We start from the raw sequence: 22632 nt of genomic DNA on the forward strand, positions 1-22632 counted from the left end.
AGCAAGGGATCTGCGCCGCGACGAAGGCGGTCAGTGCCGCCCAAATTCTTCCAACTCCATTCGATCCACCAGGAACCACCTTCCCTGTGGTATGCTTAACCTGTGCCCACAATGGCAGGTTTACAGACTCGATCTACCATGTTCAGCCCTATCTCTCTGTCGTCGGCTTTCCGAAGCCTTTCTCTGTCGACACCAAAGCGTTGCTTCTCCACCACTCCTGTACCTCAAACAACTATTCAACTTCCGGATAACATCCCACCCTATCCTTATGGCGCTCGTCAGTGGTATAAGCAGGCAGACACAGGTCTTTACGGCAGCGCCATGATCCGTTTTGGTAACAAGATCTCTAAGGGTCGCAACGAGGGCAAAACACGACGAACCTGGAAACCCAATGTCCGCAAGAAGAAGATCCGCAGCGACGCACTCGATGAGGACCTCTTCATCAAAGTCACTCGTCGGTCACTCCGCACAATCTGGAAGGAAGGAGGTCTTGACAATTACCTCTTGAGTGACAAGGTCGGCCGCATTAAGGACCTCGGTATATTCGGATGGCACCTACGGTGGAGGGTCATGCAGACACCTGTGATGCAAGAGCGATTCAAGGCAGAGCGGGAAAAGCTCAAGCTACCCGAACCTCAAACATTTGAGGAGTGGATGAAGGATAAGGAGGAGGAGATTGAGGCCAAGGTCGAAGAGAGACTGAATATCAAGGCCATCACAAAACCCCGTGGAAAGGGACGAGCTGACCCCCAAAGGCTCGCTATCAAAGCCGCTGTTGAAGCCGCTGAACAGAACCTGCAAGCCGGAGCGGCGACTTTCTAGTCAACCGAAAATTCATACTCGATGGCACATCTCAGGTGCTTTCCCACTGTACCATCATCATATTGACGAAGCGGTTGAGGCTGTTTGAGCATCACTTCATCTGCTGCTGAATGCACCTTGGAATCTATATCGAGCAAAATTGTGCTCATCTTTTACATGTGCGATTTTGTTGGGCCTGCATATTCCTTTTTTTAACCCCGTGTATTTATACTCCAATACTATCAACACCTTGACTTCGACTTGTACAGTTCTTATACCTTAACAGATGCTATTCATTCTCTTCAACCGGTTTTATCTCGCCCTCTTCAGAGCACATTCACGGATTTCAGGAACAATCTAAACCCTCAGCATCTCCATCCACGGCTTTTCACAACACCAGCGCACCTCAATCTTTACCTTCGTTGATACTGGCTTGATTTACGTCAAAATTTGAGTCCTAAAATCTCTCTTGCAGATTAAACTTCTACTGATCTTAGAGGAAAGATACTATACGTATTAGTTGGGAATAATGTGGCGATTCCTTAATAGTTATCAAAATGTCACTATTTGATACATGTATGAATACATCTGCCTGTCCTTGAGGGATGTCAGACATTCAAGCGACGAACTGCTTTTTCCTCAGATTCTCTTGACCAAACCGACAAATTCTTCCGCCAAGACACTGTAGCCGACGCCATCGACCTTGTTGGCTTTTCCGACGAAGCTGACAATCTTGTTTGTGTCTTGATCAATGATAGGTGACCCATACCATCCATCCAAAGCTCTTTCTTGTCCGTTGCCGAAAGTGTAGCAGATTGAGATGATAGGCTTGAAATCCTGTGGTGGCTGTTCTGAGTTGATGTCAAGGTTGAACTGCGCTTTTATTCCTAGAATTTTTCCTTCACAGAGGCCAGAGAAACGAGAATTCATGCTAATGTCGCCGCCAAGTTTCACTTCATCTGCAGTCGCGATACCATCGAAGAAGCCTCGAGGTAGGATCTCATTGCAGTTGATAGGTAGACTGTTGACTCCGGGCTTAGTCTTCATGACGTACTCAGCAGACATATTCGCAATCTTCCTCGGCAAAGCTTCGAACTTGGCGTCGCCGATCAGCTCAATAGCGATGAACGCTCCATAGAGAGTGATAGATTCAACATTCAAACTAGCCATACTAAGTTCCTGGAAAACAGCCATCAAAATTGCCGTAGGCTTATGGGTTGAGTGTTGCATGCTTGATAGAACACTTGGACCGATGCCCGGAGATTGATGAAAGTAACCTAAATCAGTTGATGTGGTCAAAAACAAGGGGGCGCCTGCGATGCTGGTCGGCCACGGCTTCGACGGCAGTGATTCAACCTGGATAACGAGGTATGGGGGAGCTACTGCAATGGCTTTCGTTTCAGGGAAGATTACTCGGAGAAGCTTGTATTCTTCAGATGTCAAGCTTCGCAAGTTACCGGGACAAGATGTAGAACAAATTGAAAAAGCGATAGCGTTAATAGCTATGTCACGACTGTGACTCTGACTCTGGCTGTGACCGAATGTCGATAAGCTGATTTGAGACCGCAACCACGAAGAATTTGCCGGTCGAAAATTTTCTGTGTTGTAGCTAGATCTGCCTAAAATCAATTTGTTCGAGGATATGCTGCTGGGAGGGTTTGATATTTGCCCTAATATGAGCCTCATTTTGACTATCACTGTTGCTGCGTTGTCAAGTAAAGTTGTGGTAGATGAATTAGGAAGGAATGAAGAAGAACGCAGTAGGTTGTGGGATGAGGTTTTAATAATGTCAACTTTTTAATTACTATACCACTGATAGATACTACTCCTATGTACTGCTTTTACTATGCCAGTTCTTGGCGTTCCCCTTCCGTATTAGTAGAACTAAGTACGTGTCTGAGCATTATATAAGCACACTGATCTGCTCACGGAGTATCAGGTACACAGTGAGTAGTCTGATTCACTCAGGGAGCACTCGGTGAGTACTCACTGAGCGAGCTGAGTAAGTGCCTCAATAAAATGCAACACGCTAGTCCCGTCCCTTCCCACGTAGGTTGTTTACATTATCCCATCGATAAATCGAGTTTCACTAGAATAGTCGTTTATCCTAGGAGCCATACATCTGTTCGGGAGTAATCTTACTGCACATTTTATTTGATTGGTCTATCAATTATCTCAGGACGTAAGCTCCTAGGAAGCACTTCATTTAGCTCAGACATTAGATGAATTTACACCACGATTTCCAATCTTGCTTCGTACTAGCACCGCACATCGATCTATCACGCTGAGCGAACTACCCTCGCTTCTTAAAATATCAGGTAATGACTACGATGACCATGAAACGCTCTTAGAGATTGTTGCAATTTACGGCTCGTTCCTAATATTACAAGAAGACACTATTCTGTTCGTTCACCAGTCTGCAAAGGACTTTCTACTCAGGAAGGACGAAGTGAGTTACTTCTGAGAGGTAAAGAAGATATACACCATACTGTTTTTGACCGTTCTCTCCAAATCATGTTTAAAAGTTAAAACCCTTCGACGTGATATCTTAGATATCAAATTACCAGAAGTCTCGATCAAGGATGTTAGACAGGTTCAATGAGTAAATTTCCCGAGCTCAGACTTAATGAGGTGCTCCATCGTCTAATCCCGTTGATCTTCTGAGAGAATGTATATGTCAAAGTACAATGACACAAAAATGGAAGGTGTGGGTTCTATTCTCTATATAACGGTGCATTCCAGCAACCCCTATGAGTTAGTTATAATATGTGTTTCCGATATGATAACCCTAAATATGATATTGTTGCTTAGTATATACCTACATTATTTCCACCGAGTTTCTCCTGTTTCAAAGCTCCAGCCGCTTCTTCATCAGTCTAAAAATCCAGTTTCTCTCACCAGCTCTGTCTTCCAACCGCGCCAATAATTGACTTACTTCCTCTTGTAAGTTGAGTATGATACCCTTTGTGCGTGTCAGTCCTCCCGCGGCTATAATGTCCTGCAATGCCAGCTTCCGCAATTCAACGGATAGAGAATTAGTAGCCTTTCGTTGCTGTAGGACATTGAGCAGCCGACTACGCTGTGGCCCTTCCGCCTCTAGAGCGAAGATGAGAGGTAGAGAGATCTTGCCTTCACTCAGATCGTCTGCGAAACCTTTTTGTTCCGTATACTGTTCGTATAAATGTTAATCTTTGTTGATACAAAAGGTATGGCTCACACCAAGGATGTTGAATATTGGGAGAGTGGAGAAGAATATTAACGTACATCTGCGTCTTGGAGATTTTGGTAGTCATCGCGGGCCTGAAAGAAACGTCCAACGGTGTTCATAAGTAGTTTCACATCAAGATCTTTGTTCGTAGTTGCTTCAGAGCGCATTAGCTCGGCAATGAGAACGAAGAGGCCACCAGTTTCTGAAACATAATGATTAGTATTACAGTGGCTGCTGAGTACGGTGTGTAGTAGAATAAACATACTGCCGTCAACCATAGTGAAGTACTCCTCTCCGGTTGGGATCTTTGTCTGATTTGTCCAATGTAAATCCATTCCCTGGCCAATATGACCTTCTATGAGACTCTTTGTGAAAATAGAAACAGCATCTGGGGACAGAGATGTTGCTGCTTTCAAAGCCTTCATCAACAAAAGACTGGCAGAGTTTATCGTCTGGGCAATCCCAAAAATGGCATGCGCAGCAGGCGAGCCTCGTCTTAATAGTGAGTTATCTTGTATATCATCGATCCTAGGCGTGTTAGTATCTTTAACAATCAAAGAACAGAAATTGTGCATACAACAATGAAGAGCTATGTAAAAGACCCGTAATTTCCAGGATTGTGTTAAAGGATCGCTCTGGGACTTGATACCAGACGTCAAGGCCATCGATGGCAACATTCCTGATTCCTTTTGATGGTAGCGATTGTATGTAGAAATAAGGCTCTAGCACAACCTAGACTTGATTTAGTATACATTAGGATTAGCTCAATTCAAGAGTTTTGGTACTTACTGTCTCGTATGAGGATAGAGTGACAGCAGTCTCTTCTTTATAGCTCCACTGGGATAGATTATCACTTGTATGTGGGCTGCTGGTATGGACATTGGTACTAGATCCCGAGCTATTCGAGCGAATGTGCTTCGATTTCGGAGGTTGCTTAAGAGCAACTGCTACTGTGCGGGGCATAATTGGAGCGTCTAAACCCAAGCGATAGTTTTTTTCTCTTTTCGTGGCCCTTAGTCCGGGGTAAGCATCCTGGGCTTTGTCGTCGTAACGTGCGGTGGTCATACTCCACACAAAATTCCCGGCTGTCACAAGGACCAGCAGATCAATCCACTTTAGAATTCTGTCTGTGATGTTTCCGCGAGCCAGGTATTCAGTCTTAATGTTGCGAATCTTTTCCTCGCGGGTAATGATTTCAGTCCGAAGCATCTTCTTGGCTATTATGGGGTCGACATTGTGCCACTTCATAAACAGAAAAACAGCGCTTGCAATTTGGCCGGTGCTTCCGTTGGCCTGATAATTCTGGTATTCCTTCTCCCAGGAGAAATAGTCATTTACCAGAACCCAGGCATCGTACGCGGCCCTCGTGAGATCTGCTGTTTGTTTCTCTTCTTCCTCTGTAAGGTAAAAGTCCATCGAAAAGCATAATAGGCTCATAGTCCAGCTGAAGAAGATAATGGTTAGCTAGGTAAGCAATACGTTACGCTAATTCGATATCTTTTTCTTACGGGCATCCAGCATCAATAGCACGAGATGGGAGATAGTCGTCCAGAACATGGAAATCAATGTCTCTGATTCCGACAAAGACTTGCGACATCTCTTTCCAAAGACGAAGGATTTCTTTGCCTTGGTCCTTGTCGACTTCCAATAGCTCCGTTGCCATTTTGGCTTGTAGCTGTCTTCTCACATTGTTTCTCGTAGAAAGCCGGGCATCTCCACCGTCATCGAGACCTTCCATCAATTGATGATTAGCTTCCCAAAGCTACGAATATTCATTGGTTAGCAATGGTAGAAGAAGGCAAAGAGAGAAACGAGCCATGTGGCCTATTGAAACGAAGAAAACAAAAGGAAAAGGTAGCACAAGAGGCTGTCTTCATAGGAGGAAAGGTGGAGATTAAAATTCTCAAGGGACGAAGATGCTCACCTGCTTCTCGGATTTCTCTTCTGCATACTCAATAACTGTCTAATAATCAGTGCATGAAATGAAGCAACTTGGTTGTACCCAGTATCTTACCATCATCATGGACGTAAGCGTACTCAACAATATACGAGATCAAAGCAAGACGCTCAGGAATTGCCTCACTTGCACAAAGAGCTGTAAAGTTGCCAACGGTAGGATTGATACAGCCAACTGCATAGCTCTTATTACTTCTGTTCCGAACCGCTTCTGTATGGGCACGTCCTTGAGAGCCCAGTAAATCTTCCTGGCATTGCCAGCACCCAGCATCGGCAAGTTGGCTGTCACGATGAATGCGGGGGGTAAATATACAGAAGAACTCATCTCCTTCGTATGCCTCTGGTTGCACTGGAAGGGAAAGGGGTAAAAGAGTATTATGAGTAACCTCCTGAGGAATGGACGGCATGATGGAGGCCTGAAGACGCTCAATGAGTAGTTGGAAGCAAGAGTATATAATGATTATTGATAGATCTCAGGTATCAACCGGACATCAGGGATTCTTAAATAAACATCTAAAAAAGAAGAATAAAGTTCCCTTTCAACGTAAGAAGGAGATTGAATCAGCTTCGTTCAAGTCATCTCTACGTGGATCTTGCTTTTTATAACAGCGATATCTCTTCCTTTCTTTTGGCAATATCACAATTGAGTTCCGCTCGAATCGAAGAATCATTTTAATAAACTCAATTCTTACTATGTACAACAGTCTAAATGGTTCCTTTCCTTGTTTCTGTAGGAGATACATTTTACTCTGTAGCATAATTCATGTGATAATGCAGCTCGCTCAGGTCAAATGACGTAAGACATGTCTTGGCTTTGATTTTCTAAGCAGAGCATTTTTATTAATTTGCTTCTTTGAGAAATGCCATGCCAAACATAACTCAGCTTACTGCAAAAAATAAGTTCTTGATCCTAGTTGACTATAGAATGGAGAACAAACAACAATGTATACATTGGAACTGTTGATGCAATAATTTCACCTGCACCTACGGAGGTTCATTTCAAAAGTTTCTGCAGTTTTGCTTTATTTTTTTACTATACCGAACTAACACTAGCTGTTTTATTGACAGTAATATCTTGTATGATTTGATCTAGTCTTTTGTATGATCTCTGCCCTCCTTATACTCATTACCTCCTTCTAAGCGAATAACCTCTAAAATATGTCTCGGTATCCGCTCAATCCACTACTGGATTCGTTCCTGGGGTAGTTGATTCTATGCTTCACCCCATGCTCTTATTGCTTGAGCTCCTGATTTAGGTGCACCTCTCTTAGTAGTTTGGCGTTTTAAGAAGAGCCATGTTGGCTCAATAGCATTCAAGTCAGGCGAGTTTCCTAGCCAAAGAAGAGGTTAAACACCAGATGTATCAAAGACGTGTTGTTAAAAATGATGCACATGCGAAGGAGCTTTATCTTCTTGAACACAGGTATTAGGCTTTTCGACTACGTAATCTCGGGCAAAAGTAAGCAGTTTTAACACCAAAACAGTAGTATTATAGCGATACTAATCGATTCCACCTTTAGACTTTGATCGTCTAAGATTTCCAGTTTTTGATGTAAAGCGCCAATTAGGCTTCTTCCCAGGAGGGTTTCGTCGAAGATCAAGCCGTCGCATACCATTTTCAAGCTCCCAAACTTCATGTAGCTTAGGTTCTAACTCTGTATTCTAGGACTTAATAAGAGTATTTGTTGCGACAGCCGAGAAACAAGGCCATCAACAGACGGAAAGTATTTCGGCCGAAAAAGCTTCTGCCAAGACAGTGACTCTGGAACTAGATTAGTATATCACGGCATCCTTGAACGATATGCATTCATCGCAAACGACACCCTTGAGCGATGTGCATTCGCGACAGTAATGTCCCGTCTTCACCGTCTCTTCTGTCTCGGACGAATGTTGACATTCGTCTAGGGCAGAGGGGCACCCATATACTATAAGTAGCTAGTTCTTTCATCAATGAAAAAGCAGACTTCACAACAACTGCAATATTCAACTAGTAGGAATCCACTACCAGATCGGTGGATTGTCTACGGTGTTGAGTAGCGGTTCGTTGGAGCTCACTGTTCTCAGTAACGAGCGACAGTATTAGATACACATTTCCAGCAGCAGTTTCAGGAAGCCAGCAATGATAAAGGCCTTTCTTACTATAAGAAAAAGCGCCCTAAAACATAAATTCAGAGCTTCCTTTCTAGCGCTCATAAATATAGCTTCGGAGTAAACGTTCCTCCTTTGTACGCCATATTCGATAACCCCCGCGACGATGAAGTAGAATAACAGAAGTTTCATCAGTCCAGATAACATTCTTCCAGTCTTTAAGTGACCAATCTCGATGCTTAAAACACCAAGCTAATCGATTAGCACGCATCTTCGCTGTCAAACCAGGTTTTCGAGTCGGTTTCGTCTTTCGTAAACCCGCGTTCTTTAAGACTCTCCAGATAGTCCCATCCGATATAGTAATACTATGCTCATCACTTAGATTAGTATAAGGTTTTATATATCAAGATATAAGACATACCTTAGCTCCCCAGTAATATCAGCACAAGTCCTCTCACGTCCATACCAATCAAGACACACCTTAGCTAGTGCCGAAGTTATAACCTCAGGTGTCTACTTCTTTGGCCGACCAGAACGACTAGCGTCAGCAACATACGCATCAGTGACTATTAAAGGTCGCTGTAAAGGGTCAAATCTACGCTCGATAGCTTTATCCCAGATCGAATTAATAGTTCGAGTAGATATCAATTATCGCAGAGATTTGAAGGGGTTCTATCCCTAACGCTTTCATAATAATAACAGTTGAACGCATAGCAATATCGTATTTCCCCATTTTGACAAAGGTAATAAGAATAAAATATTGGAATCGAATAGAGTGAGGGGTAAGTGTGTATTGACTAAAACCAAGCTAGTAACCTACAAAAATACGAATAAAAGCAAAACTGCAGAAACTTTTGACATCATTTCTTCAATCAATGCTGGAGCCCAAAGTGGATGTTCAGACCCTCTCCTAAATTAGCAGTGAACATTTGTCACAATATCATCATGGTTTTGACCAGACCTCGGACCTCAATATCCATTTTCTCCCTCGGTGACCGTGTCGATACAGTGTGCCCCTGGTCGATACATATCAATCCAGTTTCAGCAGATTTTAAGAGATAAACCCAACAATCATGTCATTCATATTTAAAAAATTGAGAGCTAGACTTTTTTGATGCTTGTCAACTCAATTTGAACTTCCACCCAAGTTGGGCATTAGTTGGCCAACTAGGCGCTTTGTCGGCATTGAGAAAATGGGTAAGATGCCGATATTTCAGTAAATCCATCATTCTGCAAATATTGTTTTATTGCATGGTGGCTGGCTGCTTGGAGGTTTTCGTTAAGATTTTCTTTTCCCAGAAGATGCATAATCCAAGTACGGGGAGAAACTGAGACCGAGACGGCGCTATATGCCGCGCTGGACCTGCTAATGTAGTTGTTGGGATACCGGACAAACGACACATCAGGAATCCCTGTTCAGAGTGCATCGTAAACGAAAACCTTGAGCAGTATACATATAACTGTGATGTCCCGTCTTTACCGACTATTCTGACTTAGACGATGGAACACATTCGTCTCAGACAGAAGAGCAACTTGTAGGATAAATAGCTAGTCCTCGCCATGAATGAAAAACCAGATTTTACAACCACTTCAAGAGAACACAAAGCTATTATAGGGGCGTAAAGCGTTACCTGTAATAGGTGTTGGAAGTGGGCGTTAGCCTCTCACCAACCTTGCTATACCCACCGGTGTACCGACAGTAATATTGCTTTTATGTAGACAGATCATCATACCTCTCATATATGACTTGATGCATAGATTGCTGTAACAGAACCAATCGAATGACACTGCATCTTGTCAGTCTACGTCATGCTCGTGAAACATTTCCAACTACAAATATATATATAATGTAGACAAAAATTAGCCCAACTCCAGGCAATCTCCGGTTTTGTTACCATTCACTACTACGAAAGGGTGGTTTAACAAATATGGATTTTCTTCTTTATCTTAGATTCGTTGTATTTGCTGGTCTAGTGAGTTGATGAGGCACTAATTCAATTAAATTTTGTCGGTTGACTAATGTTCTCACTAAGATCTGGCTTTTTTCCACTGTTCTCTACAATTTGAGGTTTCATTCATTGAGTGGCTATCCTGGACCGTGGTATACTAGAGGATCACGACTTTGGTATATTTTCAAAGTCTTCCAAGGATGTCATAAAATTGCGATTAAAGAACTCCATGACCAATACGGATTGGTTGTGAGGATTGCACCTAATGAACTTTCATACATTGACCCTAAAGCATGGAATGACATCTATGGTAAAGACAATACCCTTTGATCCCTAATACCAAAATCAGTACTATACAGAACGAGGAACATGCGCTAAGAATTGGCAATCTTCCAGGAACCTCCGCTCATCATAACGGATTAGAAAAAGACCAAGATTTCTTTGCAACAGCCTTTGGAGATTCGGATAATCTTGTGAGTGTTTATAATTCCATCCTGATTAATAAAAATTAACTTCATATGAATGATTATCTAAATAATTGTTACCAGGTGGGTGCCAAAAGCGATACGTATAAAGTCCAAAAGAACAATGCGGTGCGGGGATTCTCAGCCAGCCAATTACTTCAAAAAGATGATATCATGTCATTCCATCTGGATTCCTTCAATAAAAAGCTTAACAGTTATCTTGAAAGCAAACAAAATCATGGATTCATCGATATTGACGCATGGGTTGGAAACTTGATACTTGATATCCATGTGGCACTTACCATTGGTTCTGAGTTCCATGCAATCGACAAAGGACCTTCATCTCACCCGCTGGTGAACAATATGCATAAATCTGTGACTATACTTCAATACTGCACCCAGCTTCTTTATCTCCCTTCGTTTATCACACGTCCCTTCGCCTTACCAATATTTTCTGGTCGTGATATATTTTCCACATTCAGCAGAATGTCATCTTTAGGCACATCAATTACTAACCGTATAGAGCGCATGCATAATGCAGAGAACTCTACAGACTTTGGTAATTAAGTGGCATTGTTCCCAAGGTGATATCCAGTCCAACGCTAACTCATATAAAGTACATGGTATGATGACCGATCAAAGAGACGGAAAAATCGACCATGATACTATTAAGAGAAACGCCCTTATTGTAATCCTCAGCGGGATTGAAACCATTCCGGATTATATTTGCTCTGTCCTCTTTTACACGCTTGAGACTCCAGAGTATTTTGTCAGGCTCAGGGAGGAGATAACCAGCACATTTCGAAGCTCCAGAGAGATATCAGCAACATCAGTCCAGGACTTAAAATTCCTAAAGTCATGTATGCACGAGAGTCTTCGGCTAGCACCGCCATTTGTGGGCACCCTACCTCGTCGGGTCCCTACCTCCACTCCTGGTGTTACCATTTGTAACCGGTTTGTACCCAGTGGCACAACTGTGGGTATTCATAATTGGTCTATTACGCATAGTCCACAATTTTGGATAGACCCTGAAAAATTTAGGCCAGATCGATGGATGGGTGACTCGCGATATACAGGTGATATACGCGAAGCTTTTCATCCTTTTGGGTTCGGGCCGCGAACTTGTGTCGCAAGAAAGTAAGTTTCACAAAACACTGAAAGTCAAGGATTTTGACTGAGAATTAAATCTAGTCTTGTGATCATTGAAGCAAGCTTCATCCTCGCTCGGTTATTGTTTGAATTCGATATGCAGTTAGATTCTCAGGGATGGAAGTGGCCTATAAGAAATGGTCACTTAGTTCCTGTTAAAGGTCCTCTTTTTGTGAAAATTATGCCCCGTACCTGTGAATCCACTACAATGGAACCTTGATTTTTGTATAGAATAATGCATTTTTCGGCTTGTTTGTGATAGAATTGGATGACAGGATTTAAAAGCTGATATAAACCTTTAAATTTGTCAGCAATGAGGGAGAAGCTGGGTCATTCAAGTTTGAACTGCTAGACATTGTAACGGGCTGCAGATAATATACTCTGAAGACATCACGCCTGTCAATCAACTACGTTGAAAGGACAGGGTTCACACGTTGCACTATATACACTGGAAAAGGGTATGGTTCGTCCTAGATTCTTAGTATATACGTTGTGCAAAGTGGTGTGAAATGTGTTCGATTCATGTAGCTACTTGAGTTCCTAATATAGTCGTTCCCCCCGTGACTTGGGGGTCTGTTTGTTCCGTTCCGGGTTTATGGTATTGCACGATTGCAATATCCATGTTCCGACAACGCCCATCGCGAATCCAGTTAGATATCGTCGGAATTAATACTATATTCAGTGATGGCATTTCGAACAGGATTAAACCACCCCTCAATAGGTTTAAACTCTTCTACTTAGCTCCCTAAACTTTGATTCGACGAGATCTTCGAGGAATAAGAGATTAAGTGCACTGGAGAAAGCGCGAAACCCAATTTTCGCCAATTTTCGGAGGTTAGAAGAGGGCTAAAGTTTATGTAACTTACCGTGGTTGAAAAATAACGTCTATTTACAGCTGGTAAATTAATTTTCCGAGAGTTCTGCCTGTAAAAAAGTGGGCCTTTTAAATTTCAAAACGACGATACATACATTACACAGTATATCTGTCATTCAACGCCAGTTTTCTCACTCAAGTTATATAATCCGTATTTCTCTCTGCAATTATCGATTCTCTGTTGTCTTTCGTTGACACAATCCCTTTCCACCTCCTATTAAAGACATGCTTCTTATTTATGAATAGAACGAGATCTACCGAAGCACTTCATCTACTTCAAATTCCAGACATATGCCGTCTTCAATGCTAGCCGGATTATTCTATCACTAGCACTTTGGTGATGTACAATACGTCAGATCCTTTCGAACCGAAATACTTCGAGCCAAATGCAACTCCTATGAAAAGAATATACTTCCATTCACCCAACTAGCCATGAAGATATGTCACCATGGTTCATATCAGTACTGAAGAAATGTATTATACTCAAATTACCTATATAGACAATATCCCAGTATGCCACTTAAGCTTGAAGTCATTATACTTCATTCAGTTGAAATACAGATAGTTGATCAATTCTGTTATAGAGAGAAGGCCTCTCTTCTCATTTCATTTGCGACCAATGCGGTATAAACTTACTCATTTGAAACTCGCGAACATCCTTACTGTTTAGCTCTGGTGTTTACAAGAATAATAAACCTAGGCTTTGGATCAACCCTAGGTCATACTAATTGTTTGTAACTTTTTCCTAAGAGCTGACCTTTATAAGCCTGGGTATAAAGGCGGGGAAATCGAACTTACTTATGGCAACAATAATCAGTGTCACTTTCTCTTGTTCACACTAAGCTCAAATGGAAAATTCGCTGTTTTCTCTATACTTTTCTTATAAACAAGCGACAAAGGTCATCTTAGACTGGCTTATTTCAGCTATCGGCCATGGAAGGTTTCGCCCCTCCCAGCTAACGACTACTGAAATTTTGAGCGCAGCAAGAATTGTTCGAGAACAGGAGCAAGCAGTTCCTGAATATGTGCTATCCAAATTTCGAGAAGTGCTGGCCAAGAGGCGGGCGGTTCATCGCCTTTATGTAGAGCGATGCGACTCAGGTCACGACGAAGAGAACTTGAAGCATAAAGCTTTTATAGAAAGGTGGAGTATCTTTCCTCCCAAAAATTTCCCCAGAAATAGATGACTGATCAAACCAAAAGACTTGATCAGGCATACCAAATACTTTTAACTCATGCAAATGTGCCGCATTCACCTCCAATTTCGACCAGCGAGAGAAACACGAATGCACTACCTGTCTTGACTACAAATAGATACGTCTGCTTGGCGGATATAGACCGCTCGGATGATCCTAACAATTCTTATGAGGGAATCTAGCTGGAGAATATAGGTGGAGTATCAAAATCAGCAGGGGAAAGTACCGAAAAGGTGCTGAAAGACGATGAAATAGGCGAGTACATTGAGCTCAGCCTCTTTATATATGTAAGAGCGCTATTACGACTATCACCATACGCTGTACTATAAAAACACTGACTAAGGGCAGGAACTCGATGCAATTTGCGCGAAGTTGAACGAGTACTGGATCGATATATCGTCCGGAAAGCTTTCTATTGTTGTCGCTGGATTTTTGACCAATATAGCGTACCACGCAGTCAAACGGATTGCTCATAGCTCTCCTGAGCTACTGGATAATAAGATGCTGATTCACAAGTGGTATTATACCAAGAAAGACTTCATAATCAGATTTACCGATATTCCGGAACTCCAACAGGGGTATCGGCGCTTTTCTGAGCATTTAGGCTTATGGCATTATTGGCAAATTTTGAACCATTGTCGAACGATGGACGATTATAAGGAAATTCTTCCAAACGCCGGTGAACTCCAGCATCTGAGAGATTTTACATAAAAGCTTACCGACGACATGGATTCCTTTAGCCTTGACGACCACGCTATGGACAAAATCCAGGAGAGCATGCGACAGCTTCTCATTTCAGGACGAGCTACAAGCGCATTAGAGAGAAATCCGATGTGTGCGGAGCATCTTCTCCCTGCTCTAGACAGTGCACCACGAGACCAAGATTCACCAATCCCGACATACCTTGTTTTCGGCATGGAAATGTTGCTATCCACATATAAATATTTTCTATGGTCAAACGAACACATCCATCAAGCACACTGTCGCCTTGCATCACTTAGATTTGCCAACGACGCTATAAAAAGTATTGAAGACTGTATGCCATGCTTGAATCGACTTTGTTGGTGCCAGATGCAGAATGATTGCACCTGCCAATACAAAAGATACATCTGCGATTTCCAATGCAAACTAAGGGATTACGTACAAGAGAAAAGATTCGACCTTTATTATCAAGCACCCTGGGTGGCAGCCGGCCACATAATTGAGATCCTTCACTCGTCCATGTATGAAGGAATCTACCTCTGCTGTGAGAATAACTATGTGGCGGCAGTCCTTCATCTGCATAATGCCCTCCGTCAAGTGAACCCGCAGATGCAACGAGTCCCTTGGCTAGATCAAATGTGTGAGATTTTCAGTAAATCTCTCTTTCCCGGATCAATCCCGAATACCAATTTTAGCTCTGCTTTTCGTCGATCAGTGGGAGGCAATCTGCTAAAAACTTCTGATTCGTACGCTCGCAACCGCTTTAAGTTTTCTCGTGGGAACTCTTTTTTCAGCGGTCGACACGCCTCCTGTCATCGCTTGTCTCTGTTCTATTCACAGTATATGATGAATTATCAACTAGCAGATGACCTCTTGATGCAGTTTTCCGAGTCTGTATTCAGATTATAGAGGAACTGTGTACATGCATGGAGGGAAACTCAAATGCATCTGCCCAGCGCGGCTTCATGTGGGTTGACAGTCTGTTGGAGCAATTATCTGAGCATCAAAATGATGATACATTAGCTTGCTGGCTGCCTTTCTTCCGACGATTGAAGAGAGCAATGCTTCCTTTCGCGTCATTGGGCAAGGATAAACTAATACGTGAATTTGCGTGGAGCATTTAAGATAGGGAGTGTGAAAGGCTGAAACTAGTTTAACTAGACTAATATTCCATCTGACTAGGCTATAATTTGTGAAAAAAACGCTTCAGATATCAGCCAGATTTGGATTACATTAATTTGCATAGTTTGCAGTAGCTTTCTCCTTATTTGGGATTTCAGCTTAAATAACTCATCCAAACTCCATAAAAAGTCAACACCGGATGTCTGCCCGTGCCATTTTCAGTATCGACGAGCGTAAATTTTGTTATGAATAAGCTGAGTTATGTAAAAAGACTCTTTAGAGGAGGTTAGGATGTAATCCCGTAACAAGGAACAAACATCCTCAATGGAAAATTCAATCTTTAAAAGACGGATCTCCTCCACGCGAGCAGATGACCAGCACCATATTTCATAAGCTATACTACTACCTAGCTGCACTGGAGAAGTGCGAGAACAATTCGGCTGTTCATTATGTGAGGAGAGTTCAAGAAGGAATTTCGTCGACATATCCGTGACGTTTCCGAAGGCGGATCGGGAACAGCTACCACCTGTGTTTAAGAAGAGAAATGAAGGATTCGGCGCCGAGCAAGCTCCCTGGAGTATTTATGCACCCCAGGAGGGCAGGACTCCAGGGTTGAGCCTCTTTCATTATGATACTTTACAATATAAAAGTAGTAAGCTTGGAATCAGCAGGATACTGCAGAGAACTGCACAGGTGCTTTCATGCTACTTTTCAATTAACGGTCTCGTTTTGAATATTCATTGATCTGCCCAAAAGTTCTATACAGGTTGTAATATATCCAGGATTTTGAATCTCCATAGCACGTTCACGGAGGTGACTATGACCACGGCCCAAATGGATTTGGGGAAATTTGAAGCGCTATAAACATGCCTATGGCAAATGTTGTACCCTCGATATCGTTTGAAGGAACCTCGGGGTAATTTCTACCCCTCAGAAAAGAAAAAGCAAAAAAGTAAGTATAGATTTCATATCATTTAGATATGAAGCACATGAAGTCCAAAGAAGTGGTCAAATCCCAGGAACCGTAAGAAAAACGCCGACCGATGCACCGATTGATGATGACGCCGAGAGTACCGTATGAGAAAGGAGAAAAATGTATGTTCATACCATGAACGATTCTCCGCAGCCACATTCTTCCTCTGTTGCGAAATCAATCAGTAACTAGTCTTTAAAAAAAAAGAAATTTTTTGTCAAGGTGGAGGAACTTACTGATGTTAGGGTTGCGGAAGACGAACCGCCTGCTCAGCTTATCCTCTTGCCAGTCCATTTCACTTCCAATGATGCTGAAGAGAGCCTTGCTATCAATCAAAACCTTGACACCATCCTGCTCCACTATCTCGTCAAACTTATCTGGCTTCTCCACATACTCCAAGTGGTAAGCCAGACCTGAACAGCCACGGTTCTTCACCCCAACCCGAATAAACTTCGGGTCAGGCATAACCATAAGCTTCCGCAACTGCTCAGTTGCAAGTGGCGTCAATTTCATGGCTGCCTTTCTAGCACGCAAAGGCCGGCGGGGTTTCGGGGAAGTCTTGATGACGGGGGTGGCGTTGAGCTTTTGAGCCTCCGGTTCGCGCAAGCTGATACTCGAGGGTTCCATTTGTTTAACTCTATGGGAAGTCTCGGTAGAAAGAGGGAAATCTGCTGAGATTGAAGTGTCCGAGCGGCCAGGGCGAGGTGGCGGAAAAGATGTAGGAAGAGTGTGAGGGCGGTAGGCAGTTGCAGTCTGCATATCTCGCTTGGAAGATTGTAGATATGTGTTTCCATATGAGGAAAAGCAGCGTGTGGTAGCTGGACGCTGTGCCGGTGCGGGCTTCATACACCGGAGGAGAATAGCGAATGATGTCACTGGGCGCTGCATGGTGCATGTACTCATGGTTGCGGATCTGAATAGGATGGCGAATATATCAGAGAAAGATAGAGACGCATATAAATTGGAAACAGTGAGTGAGGATTGTGGTGGAAGTAAGCTTAAAGTAAGAGAAAAGGAAGACTTGTTGATTCTCGGTTCCCCGGTAGTTGAGTCTTGACATGATTAGGTAAGACAGTTACATAACGAACAACAGCCAATCAGTGTTGAGGTGTTTCTACACAACTGCAAACCAAAGTGGCACCACCAGAAATGACCCTGAAAATCTATTGGGGTGGCGACATTAGTAAATTTAGCGTGGAAATCGTGATCTGTTGAATAAGTTAGGCCATATTAATTTTCTAATCGATCATTCAGGTCCTGTCATACATTTTCTTGACCAGTATGGAGTTGGGACTAGTCCACTTTCGTCAGCTGAGTCATCATCTTATTGACCCGATTTCCGGAGTATAAGAACATCGAGGGTATCATCGATAAAACCTCTTTTTCTTTCGGTCTCTTAATAATTTTACTCATGTTTTTCTCGAGTAACACACCTCCTGTTCCTGTAACTTATGCTCAGCAACCAATAGACTGTAACTAAAAAAAACGCAATTATAAATCGGATCTGGAAGAATGAAAGGACATGTGGCTGGATCCCGCTGACAAAGTGGCTGGTGCTTAGCTTATCCTGGCTATGAGCGCGTTTATTGAACAACGCTTTTTGCTAAATTTGAATACAACCAAATGCTTTGCTAATTGGTAGATCATTTAACAAACATGGAGGCATCGCCTCTCACTCAGCAAAGTAGACCGGAAACATTCCAGCCGAAGATCGTGCAGCTTTACGAGACCCTATTCAAAGTATGCCCCACGTCTGTTATCCCCTATATTCACAGATCGCTGATTTGGTCCTAGACCACAGAAGATGCAGAGCCCTCCGAGGGATTCTGGAGAGAGTTCTTTCTCTTGCCGCCGGATCGTGACCGGCTTCATGCCCTTCTAGACGGGTTGAGTCCCGACGACACCTTGGGTCTGCAGGTTTGTTGCATCTGCATGTTCAAAGAGGCTCGGGCTTATTCAATTTCAGACGCAGACTCAATCTTTTTTCGCAAGGGCCGTACGTGAGGCTTCTTCGGGGGTTGCCTCAGCCGACTCCTATGCATTAGATGTAAGCGCCCCCACTACGGTTGCATAGAACCCATTTTTGAGCTTTTGACTGATCCATTGTCTAGACTTTATCCATCTTCTTGACTAGCATTCTGAGTAAGAAGTACACAAACCCAAGCTCAGATGTCATCACAGTCCTAGCAGGACTCAACAACGTGGACCGAGTCATCTCTGAATTTGTAGCCGTTTTGGACCGCATCATTCGCAATGGAACTAGCCGTGAGACTCTTATGCTGATATTCTCGTGTAACGAGTCTAACTTGTAATTCTTCCAGTCGAACTCCGGCGCAAGGCAATTCGAGTGGCTGTTGCCATGACGAGCGGCGCATACAAGACCAGTCTTGTCTCTTACTTTACTCACAGGGATCTTTTCCCTTCACTAATGAAGGTTTGTAACATATGTAAATCCTAGATGCACCTTCTTACATTAACTATTAACAGTACGTTCACGATTCTGATTCACCGATCCAAGTGTTCGACCCATTTCTCCTCTTGGGACTGTTGGTGAATTACAACAAATTTGAATATCAAAACCCCTACCAGCTTCGTCTTGATGACTTTGTCAATGAGGCTAGCATCAAAAAGGTTGTCACTGGCGTCGGTTTGGCTTGCAGTGGGCTACGTAATGGCTATATCGCTGTACATGATGATATTCCCGAGGGCTGGACTTTGACGAACACCCTCATATTCTTTGGGCTTCGAGCCATTGCGCCAGGTGCTCGAGAGAGGGCGAACCCTCCTACTACAGAAGAAGCAAAGTCAATGTTCACTGAACTGTATGATTCCAGAATTTGAACAAAATAAACAAGAATTATACTTACACTTTTTCAGACCTGCCAAGGAAGCCGCCATATTGATGGCTACATACGATTTCGCCAACTCCAACAAGCTATTTGGGTATCACCTGGTTCACGCAAAGGCAGGAAAAGCCGAAGAGGAGTCACCCTTCTCAGGCTTTGTCTCCCTGACGTCCTATCTCCTGCAGCACGCATATCGATCTAACCGAGTCGCACACTATGCCGAGCTCAGTCTGTTCACATTACGCATCCTTGTCGAGGATCCCACACTCTGCAAACATATCTGCAGTGAAGAGGGCAAGCGTAAGGTCCGTATCTGTCGCCAGCGTCAACCTTATCTGCCCCTTATTGCTGGTGATCGAGTCTTGGCAACAGTAATCTTCGACATTATGATTGATACTATCACACACAATCTTCGTCGGCGGCTAGACGTCAATATCTACAGGTAAGGAACCACAAAAACTGTATTATTCACTGGCTCAGCTGACTTCCTCTTAGCCACACTATCGCAATAACCTTGCGTCTTCTCACATACCTCTCAGTGAACAAAATTCGCCTCACATACCACTGGTCAGAGCTATGGCGCACGCTCCTTTCCCTCATGCGCTTTCTCACAACATACGCGAGCGATCTCTCCAGCAACCCACAGACACATAATCTAATCACTTCTCTCGCCGACTTGCTCGCCTTCTGCGTCTCAGGTGGCGATACTTTCCTCCCTGACCCAGCTTCCTACGACGATCTCTTCTACAAGCTCGTCGAGACAGGACCAGTCATCTCTAAATTCCGTGATGTATACGCCCTGACCCATACAACAACATCATCCATTCCTCTTCCCGACCCCTCCAAGAATGGCATTCATGCCGCAGCTATCGATACCCTCCTATCCGTATCGACACACTTCTACACCTTACTCTTCCACTCCGATGATAAGGACTCCGCAACTGCGGCTGTCACAAGCCCCAAGCTAGATGATGAACACAAACCAGTCGCACTTCCCTCTATCAAGAAAAAGAATCTTAGCCCGCGCGAGGTTCACCGTATCATCAAGCAGGGCTATGATACCCTTAGTATCCAGCCACCTGAAGGATTGAGTACTTGGTCTCGATGGCGCGAGACAGAGTGGAAGAGTGAGTTGAAGCGTGCTGCCAGATGCGCGGTCGATGATGCACGACAGCTAGTTGCCTAAGCACCTTAGTTAATCTTAGAATCTTGTTCTCTATGCAGGGAATGAAGGCATATGGTCCGGAAGCTAGTAGTTCCAAGACTACTAAGGTGGCGCTCAGCGAGTGGGAACGAATGAATACTGTCTTCAATAAGACAAATGCCGAAGTTAGAAAGATTCATTGCTTCTTGGACAATGGCTCGTAACGGCGTTTCCATTGAAACGGACAAGTTCTAGAACATGCCCTTGCTTCTAATTTACTTCTGATTTAGATACAGAGTCTGGTCTAGTCTGGTCTGGATTGGATGGAAGGGTGTATTTGATCGAGTTGTCTTTACTATTGAATGCGACTTCAAAATCAGCTCGAAAGCGAGCGTGAGAGTATTGGATTGAGCAGAAGAATAAAAGAGGCGTCATTCGCCTGATTGTGTGAGATATTCTCTTTTAAAAACTAAAACCGGGTAATTTGTAGGCGCGAAAGCATTCCATGATAAGTCCTCACATCAGGCACCGCTTCCCTCGTCGTATTTCCATCGATGACTTCCATCGAGGCACGTTTAATCGTCATGTAGAAGATACATCCAGGTCGTCATCTTCCAAAGCTGGAATGTACTTTCCGGTGAAGAAGCGCTCAGAGTTCCGGCTCAACCACATGGACATCTTCGAGATGTCTTCGCGGACACTGCGGGTGGCTGTGATATCCATATTGGTCTGGGCCAGGAGCTCGGGTAGTTTGCCTGTGAGTCAATGTTAATAGAAGGATTACGAGCTGCCTTAAGAGCGGGACCGTACTGAACAAGCGGAGCAGATGCTCGGCACCGTAAATTTTCGAGGGGGCCAGATCACGAGTCTCGAAGGAGGCCTTGAGACTGCGGTACTGGGGACGCTCGAAGCGGTACAGGAGCAGTTTCCCGAGGCAAACATTGAAGTATTCCTCGATGCCAGCGATGATCTCTTTGAGGACGTCCATTTCATGGTGAGTAGTTCGTCTGGCGCTTTCCTCCTCGCACCATTCTTCTAAAATCTCGACGATGGGAATTTTAGCTGGCAGATCGACAACGAGATAATTCTTGGTGACACGTTCCCAATCATCGACCAACTGGGATTTCAACGCATCTGGAAGAACAATGCGCACGGAGGGGCGTAGGTGGAATGCATCCTCCTAGTTTTGATTGTCAGTCTCTACCTCAATAGCGGGGAGTTCTTCGTTTAGATCCTTGGTGCGTAACACTCTGATAGAATAGATCGCCATCAAGAACTTATCCTTGAGACGATAAATCCACCACAAAATCCTAAACTCGATGCATGCAGGATGCTAGTCGCCAAACATGACAGGCCAAGACATGATCACGAAACATATGTGGGAAAAATTGATATGAAGCATTTTGTGGCTGGGAACCCAGAATATCCTCAGGGTATGTCATGAGGGGAGTGGGAAATGGAGGGAAGGGTGAGGAAGGAAAATATTAGATCATTGGATGAAGAAAAGGAAGCGTGGGCAAAACCAAGCCCAAAAAAGACAGAGCGAACGCACGTTACAAGCCAGCTTACCTTCTCAATTTCGTTTTCGCGCGCTCTTTTGCTGATCCTAGCAGGCACCGAGCCACGCTCCTCGCTATCACGCAACGAGCTCATATCAGAAGCAGCCCGTTTCTTTGCAGCTGGCTTCGCGTTCTTCGCACGAAGTGTGGCTTCAGCCTCACGGCGAATATTGGTAGCCAACATTCGGTTCTCATCGTTGGCCTTACGCAGTCGGTCTTCAAGAACCCAATCATCCCAGCTGTAGAACGGTCAGTACATAAACTTGAAGTTTTTTGCAAGTCTCAAAAATGGGGTACATACGTGCTCTTCCAGCCCTTGTAGTGAATAAGAAACTCGAGTGGATTTTTTCGGTCTGCATCCCTGTGTCTCACATCAAGGATCTTCGCATCATAGAGTATATCATGATGAAAGCAAAGGACCTTTTCATCCTTGGCATACGCAGATTGAGGCATGTTTTCAAGTAAGTAAAAAGAAGGGTGAGGGTTGAGAAGATGGAAGAGGAAAGAGGTAAGAGGTGGAAGATACAGAGAAAGAGGGGGAGATGACTTCGAGATCTTGCGTTTGAGATTGCCCAAAATAGACAGGCCGTCACCGACAACT

General features: G+C 43.7%; 10 protein-coding genes across 10 annotated transcripts; 4 read left to right on the forward strand and 6 right to left on the reverse strand.

Moving 5' to 3' along the window:
• Nucleotides 1-111: 111 nt before the first annotated feature.
• N7495_001496 (mitochondrial 54S ribosomal protein bL28m) lies at nucleotides 112-822 on the forward strand (the record flags this gene model as incomplete). Its single annotated transcript, XM_057204166.1, has 1 exon — nucleotides 112-822. The coding sequence occupies one exon, from the start codon at nucleotides 112-114 to the stop codon at nucleotides 820-822; it is 711 nt and encodes a 236-aa protein (XP_057068239.1).
• Nucleotides 823-1440: 618 nt separating this feature from the next.
• On the reverse strand, nucleotides 1441-2487 carry N7495_001497 (uncharacterized protein; the record flags this gene model as incomplete). Its single annotated transcript, XM_057204167.1, has 1 exon — nucleotides 1441-2487. One exon carries the CDS (start codon nucleotides 2485-2487, stop codon nucleotides 1441-1443), a length of 1047 nt encoding a protein of 348 aa, XP_057068240.1.
• Nucleotides 2488-3522: 1035 nt separating this feature from the next.
• N7495_001498 (bifunctional terpene synthase/polyprenyl synthetase family protein) lies at nucleotides 3523-5425 on the reverse strand (the record flags this gene model as incomplete). The annotated part of the gene is made up of 7 exons (XM_057204168.1): nucleotides 3523-3549; nucleotides 3624-3677; nucleotides 3737-3970; nucleotides 4066-4211; nucleotides 4275-4553; nucleotides 4612-4741; nucleotides 4799-5425. The coding sequence occupies 7 exons, from the start codon at nucleotides 5423-5425 to the stop codon at nucleotides 3523-3525; spliced, it is 1497 nt and encodes a 498-aa protein (XP_057068241.1).
• Nucleotides 5426-5513: 88 nt separating this feature from the next.
• On the reverse strand, nucleotides 5514-6372 carry N7495_001499 (uncharacterized protein; the record flags this gene model as incomplete). Its single annotated transcript, XM_057204169.1, has 3 exons — nucleotides 5514-5771; nucleotides 5934-5968; nucleotides 6024-6372. The coding sequence occupies 3 exons, from the start codon at nucleotides 6370-6372 to the stop codon at nucleotides 5514-5516; spliced, it is 642 nt and encodes a 213-aa protein (XP_057068242.1).
• A 1775-nt stretch (nucleotides 6373-8147) lies between these two features.
• Nucleotides 8148-8613, reverse strand: N7495_001500 (uncharacterized protein; the record flags this gene model as incomplete). The annotated part of the gene is given in 3 exon segments (XM_057204170.1): nucleotides 8148-8430; nucleotides 8475-8566; nucleotides 8584-8613. 3 exon segments carry the CDS (start codon nucleotides 8611-8613, stop codon nucleotides 8148-8150), a joined length of 405 nt encoding a protein of 134 aa, XP_057068243.1.
• Nucleotides 8614-9981: 1368 nt separating this feature from the next.
• On the forward strand, nucleotides 9982-10332 carry N7495_001501 (cytochrome P450; the record flags this gene model as incomplete). Its single annotated transcript, XM_057204171.1, has 2 exons — nucleotides 9982-10026; nucleotides 10087-10332. 2 exons carry the CDS (start codon nucleotides 9982-9984, stop codon nucleotides 10330-10332), a joined length of 291 nt encoding a protein of 96 aa, XP_057068244.1.
• Nucleotides 10333-10952: 620 nt separating this feature from the next.
• On the forward strand, nucleotides 10953-11835 carry N7495_001502 (cytochrome P450; the record flags this gene model as incomplete). The annotated part of the gene is made up of 3 exons (XM_057204172.1): nucleotides 10953-11025; nucleotides 11084-11603; nucleotides 11658-11835. 3 exons carry the CDS (start codon nucleotides 10953-10955, stop codon nucleotides 11833-11835), a joined length of 771 nt encoding a protein of 256 aa, XP_057068245.1.
• A 4775-nt stretch (nucleotides 11836-16610) lies between these two features.
• isa1 (Fe-binding Fe/S cluster assembly protein ISA1) lies at nucleotides 16611-17385 on the reverse strand (the record flags this gene model as incomplete). The annotated part of the gene is made up of 2 exons (XM_057204173.1): nucleotides 16611-16648; nucleotides 16719-17385. 2 exons carry the CDS (start codon nucleotides 17383-17385, stop codon nucleotides 16611-16613), a joined length of 705 nt encoding a protein of 234 aa, XP_057068246.1.
• A 753-nt stretch (nucleotides 17386-18138) lies between these two features.
• On the forward strand, nucleotides 18139-20514 carry N7495_001504 (ARMH3 family protein; the record flags this gene model as incomplete). Its single annotated transcript, XM_057204174.1, has 8 exons — nucleotides 18139-18222; nucleotides 18277-18399; nucleotides 18449-18529; nucleotides 18594-18747; nucleotides 18804-18916; nucleotides 18970-19304; nucleotides 19360-19770; nucleotides 19824-20514. 8 exons carry the CDS (start codon nucleotides 18139-18141, stop codon nucleotides 20512-20514), a joined length of 1992 nt encoding a protein of 663 aa, XP_057068247.1.
• A 540-nt stretch (nucleotides 20515-21054) lies between these two features.
• Nucleotides 21055-22484, reverse strand: N7495_001505 (uncharacterized protein; the record flags this gene model as incomplete). The annotated part of the gene is made up of 4 exons (XM_057204175.1): nucleotides 21055-21227; nucleotides 21283-21652; nucleotides 22042-22270; nucleotides 22333-22484. 4 exons carry the CDS (start codon nucleotides 22482-22484, stop codon nucleotides 21055-21057), a joined length of 924 nt encoding a protein of 307 aa, XP_057068248.1.
• Nucleotides 22485-22632: the final 148 nt, after the last annotated feature.

This window comes from Penicillium taxi, assembly GCF_028828555.1.
Source record: "Penicillium taxi strain IBT 34144 chromosome Unknown utg000001l_segment0_segment0, whole genome shotgun sequence".
NCBI classification, from domain to species: domain Eukaryota; kingdom Fungi; phylum Ascomycota; class Eurotiomycetes; order Eurotiales; family Aspergillaceae; genus Penicillium; species Penicillium taxi.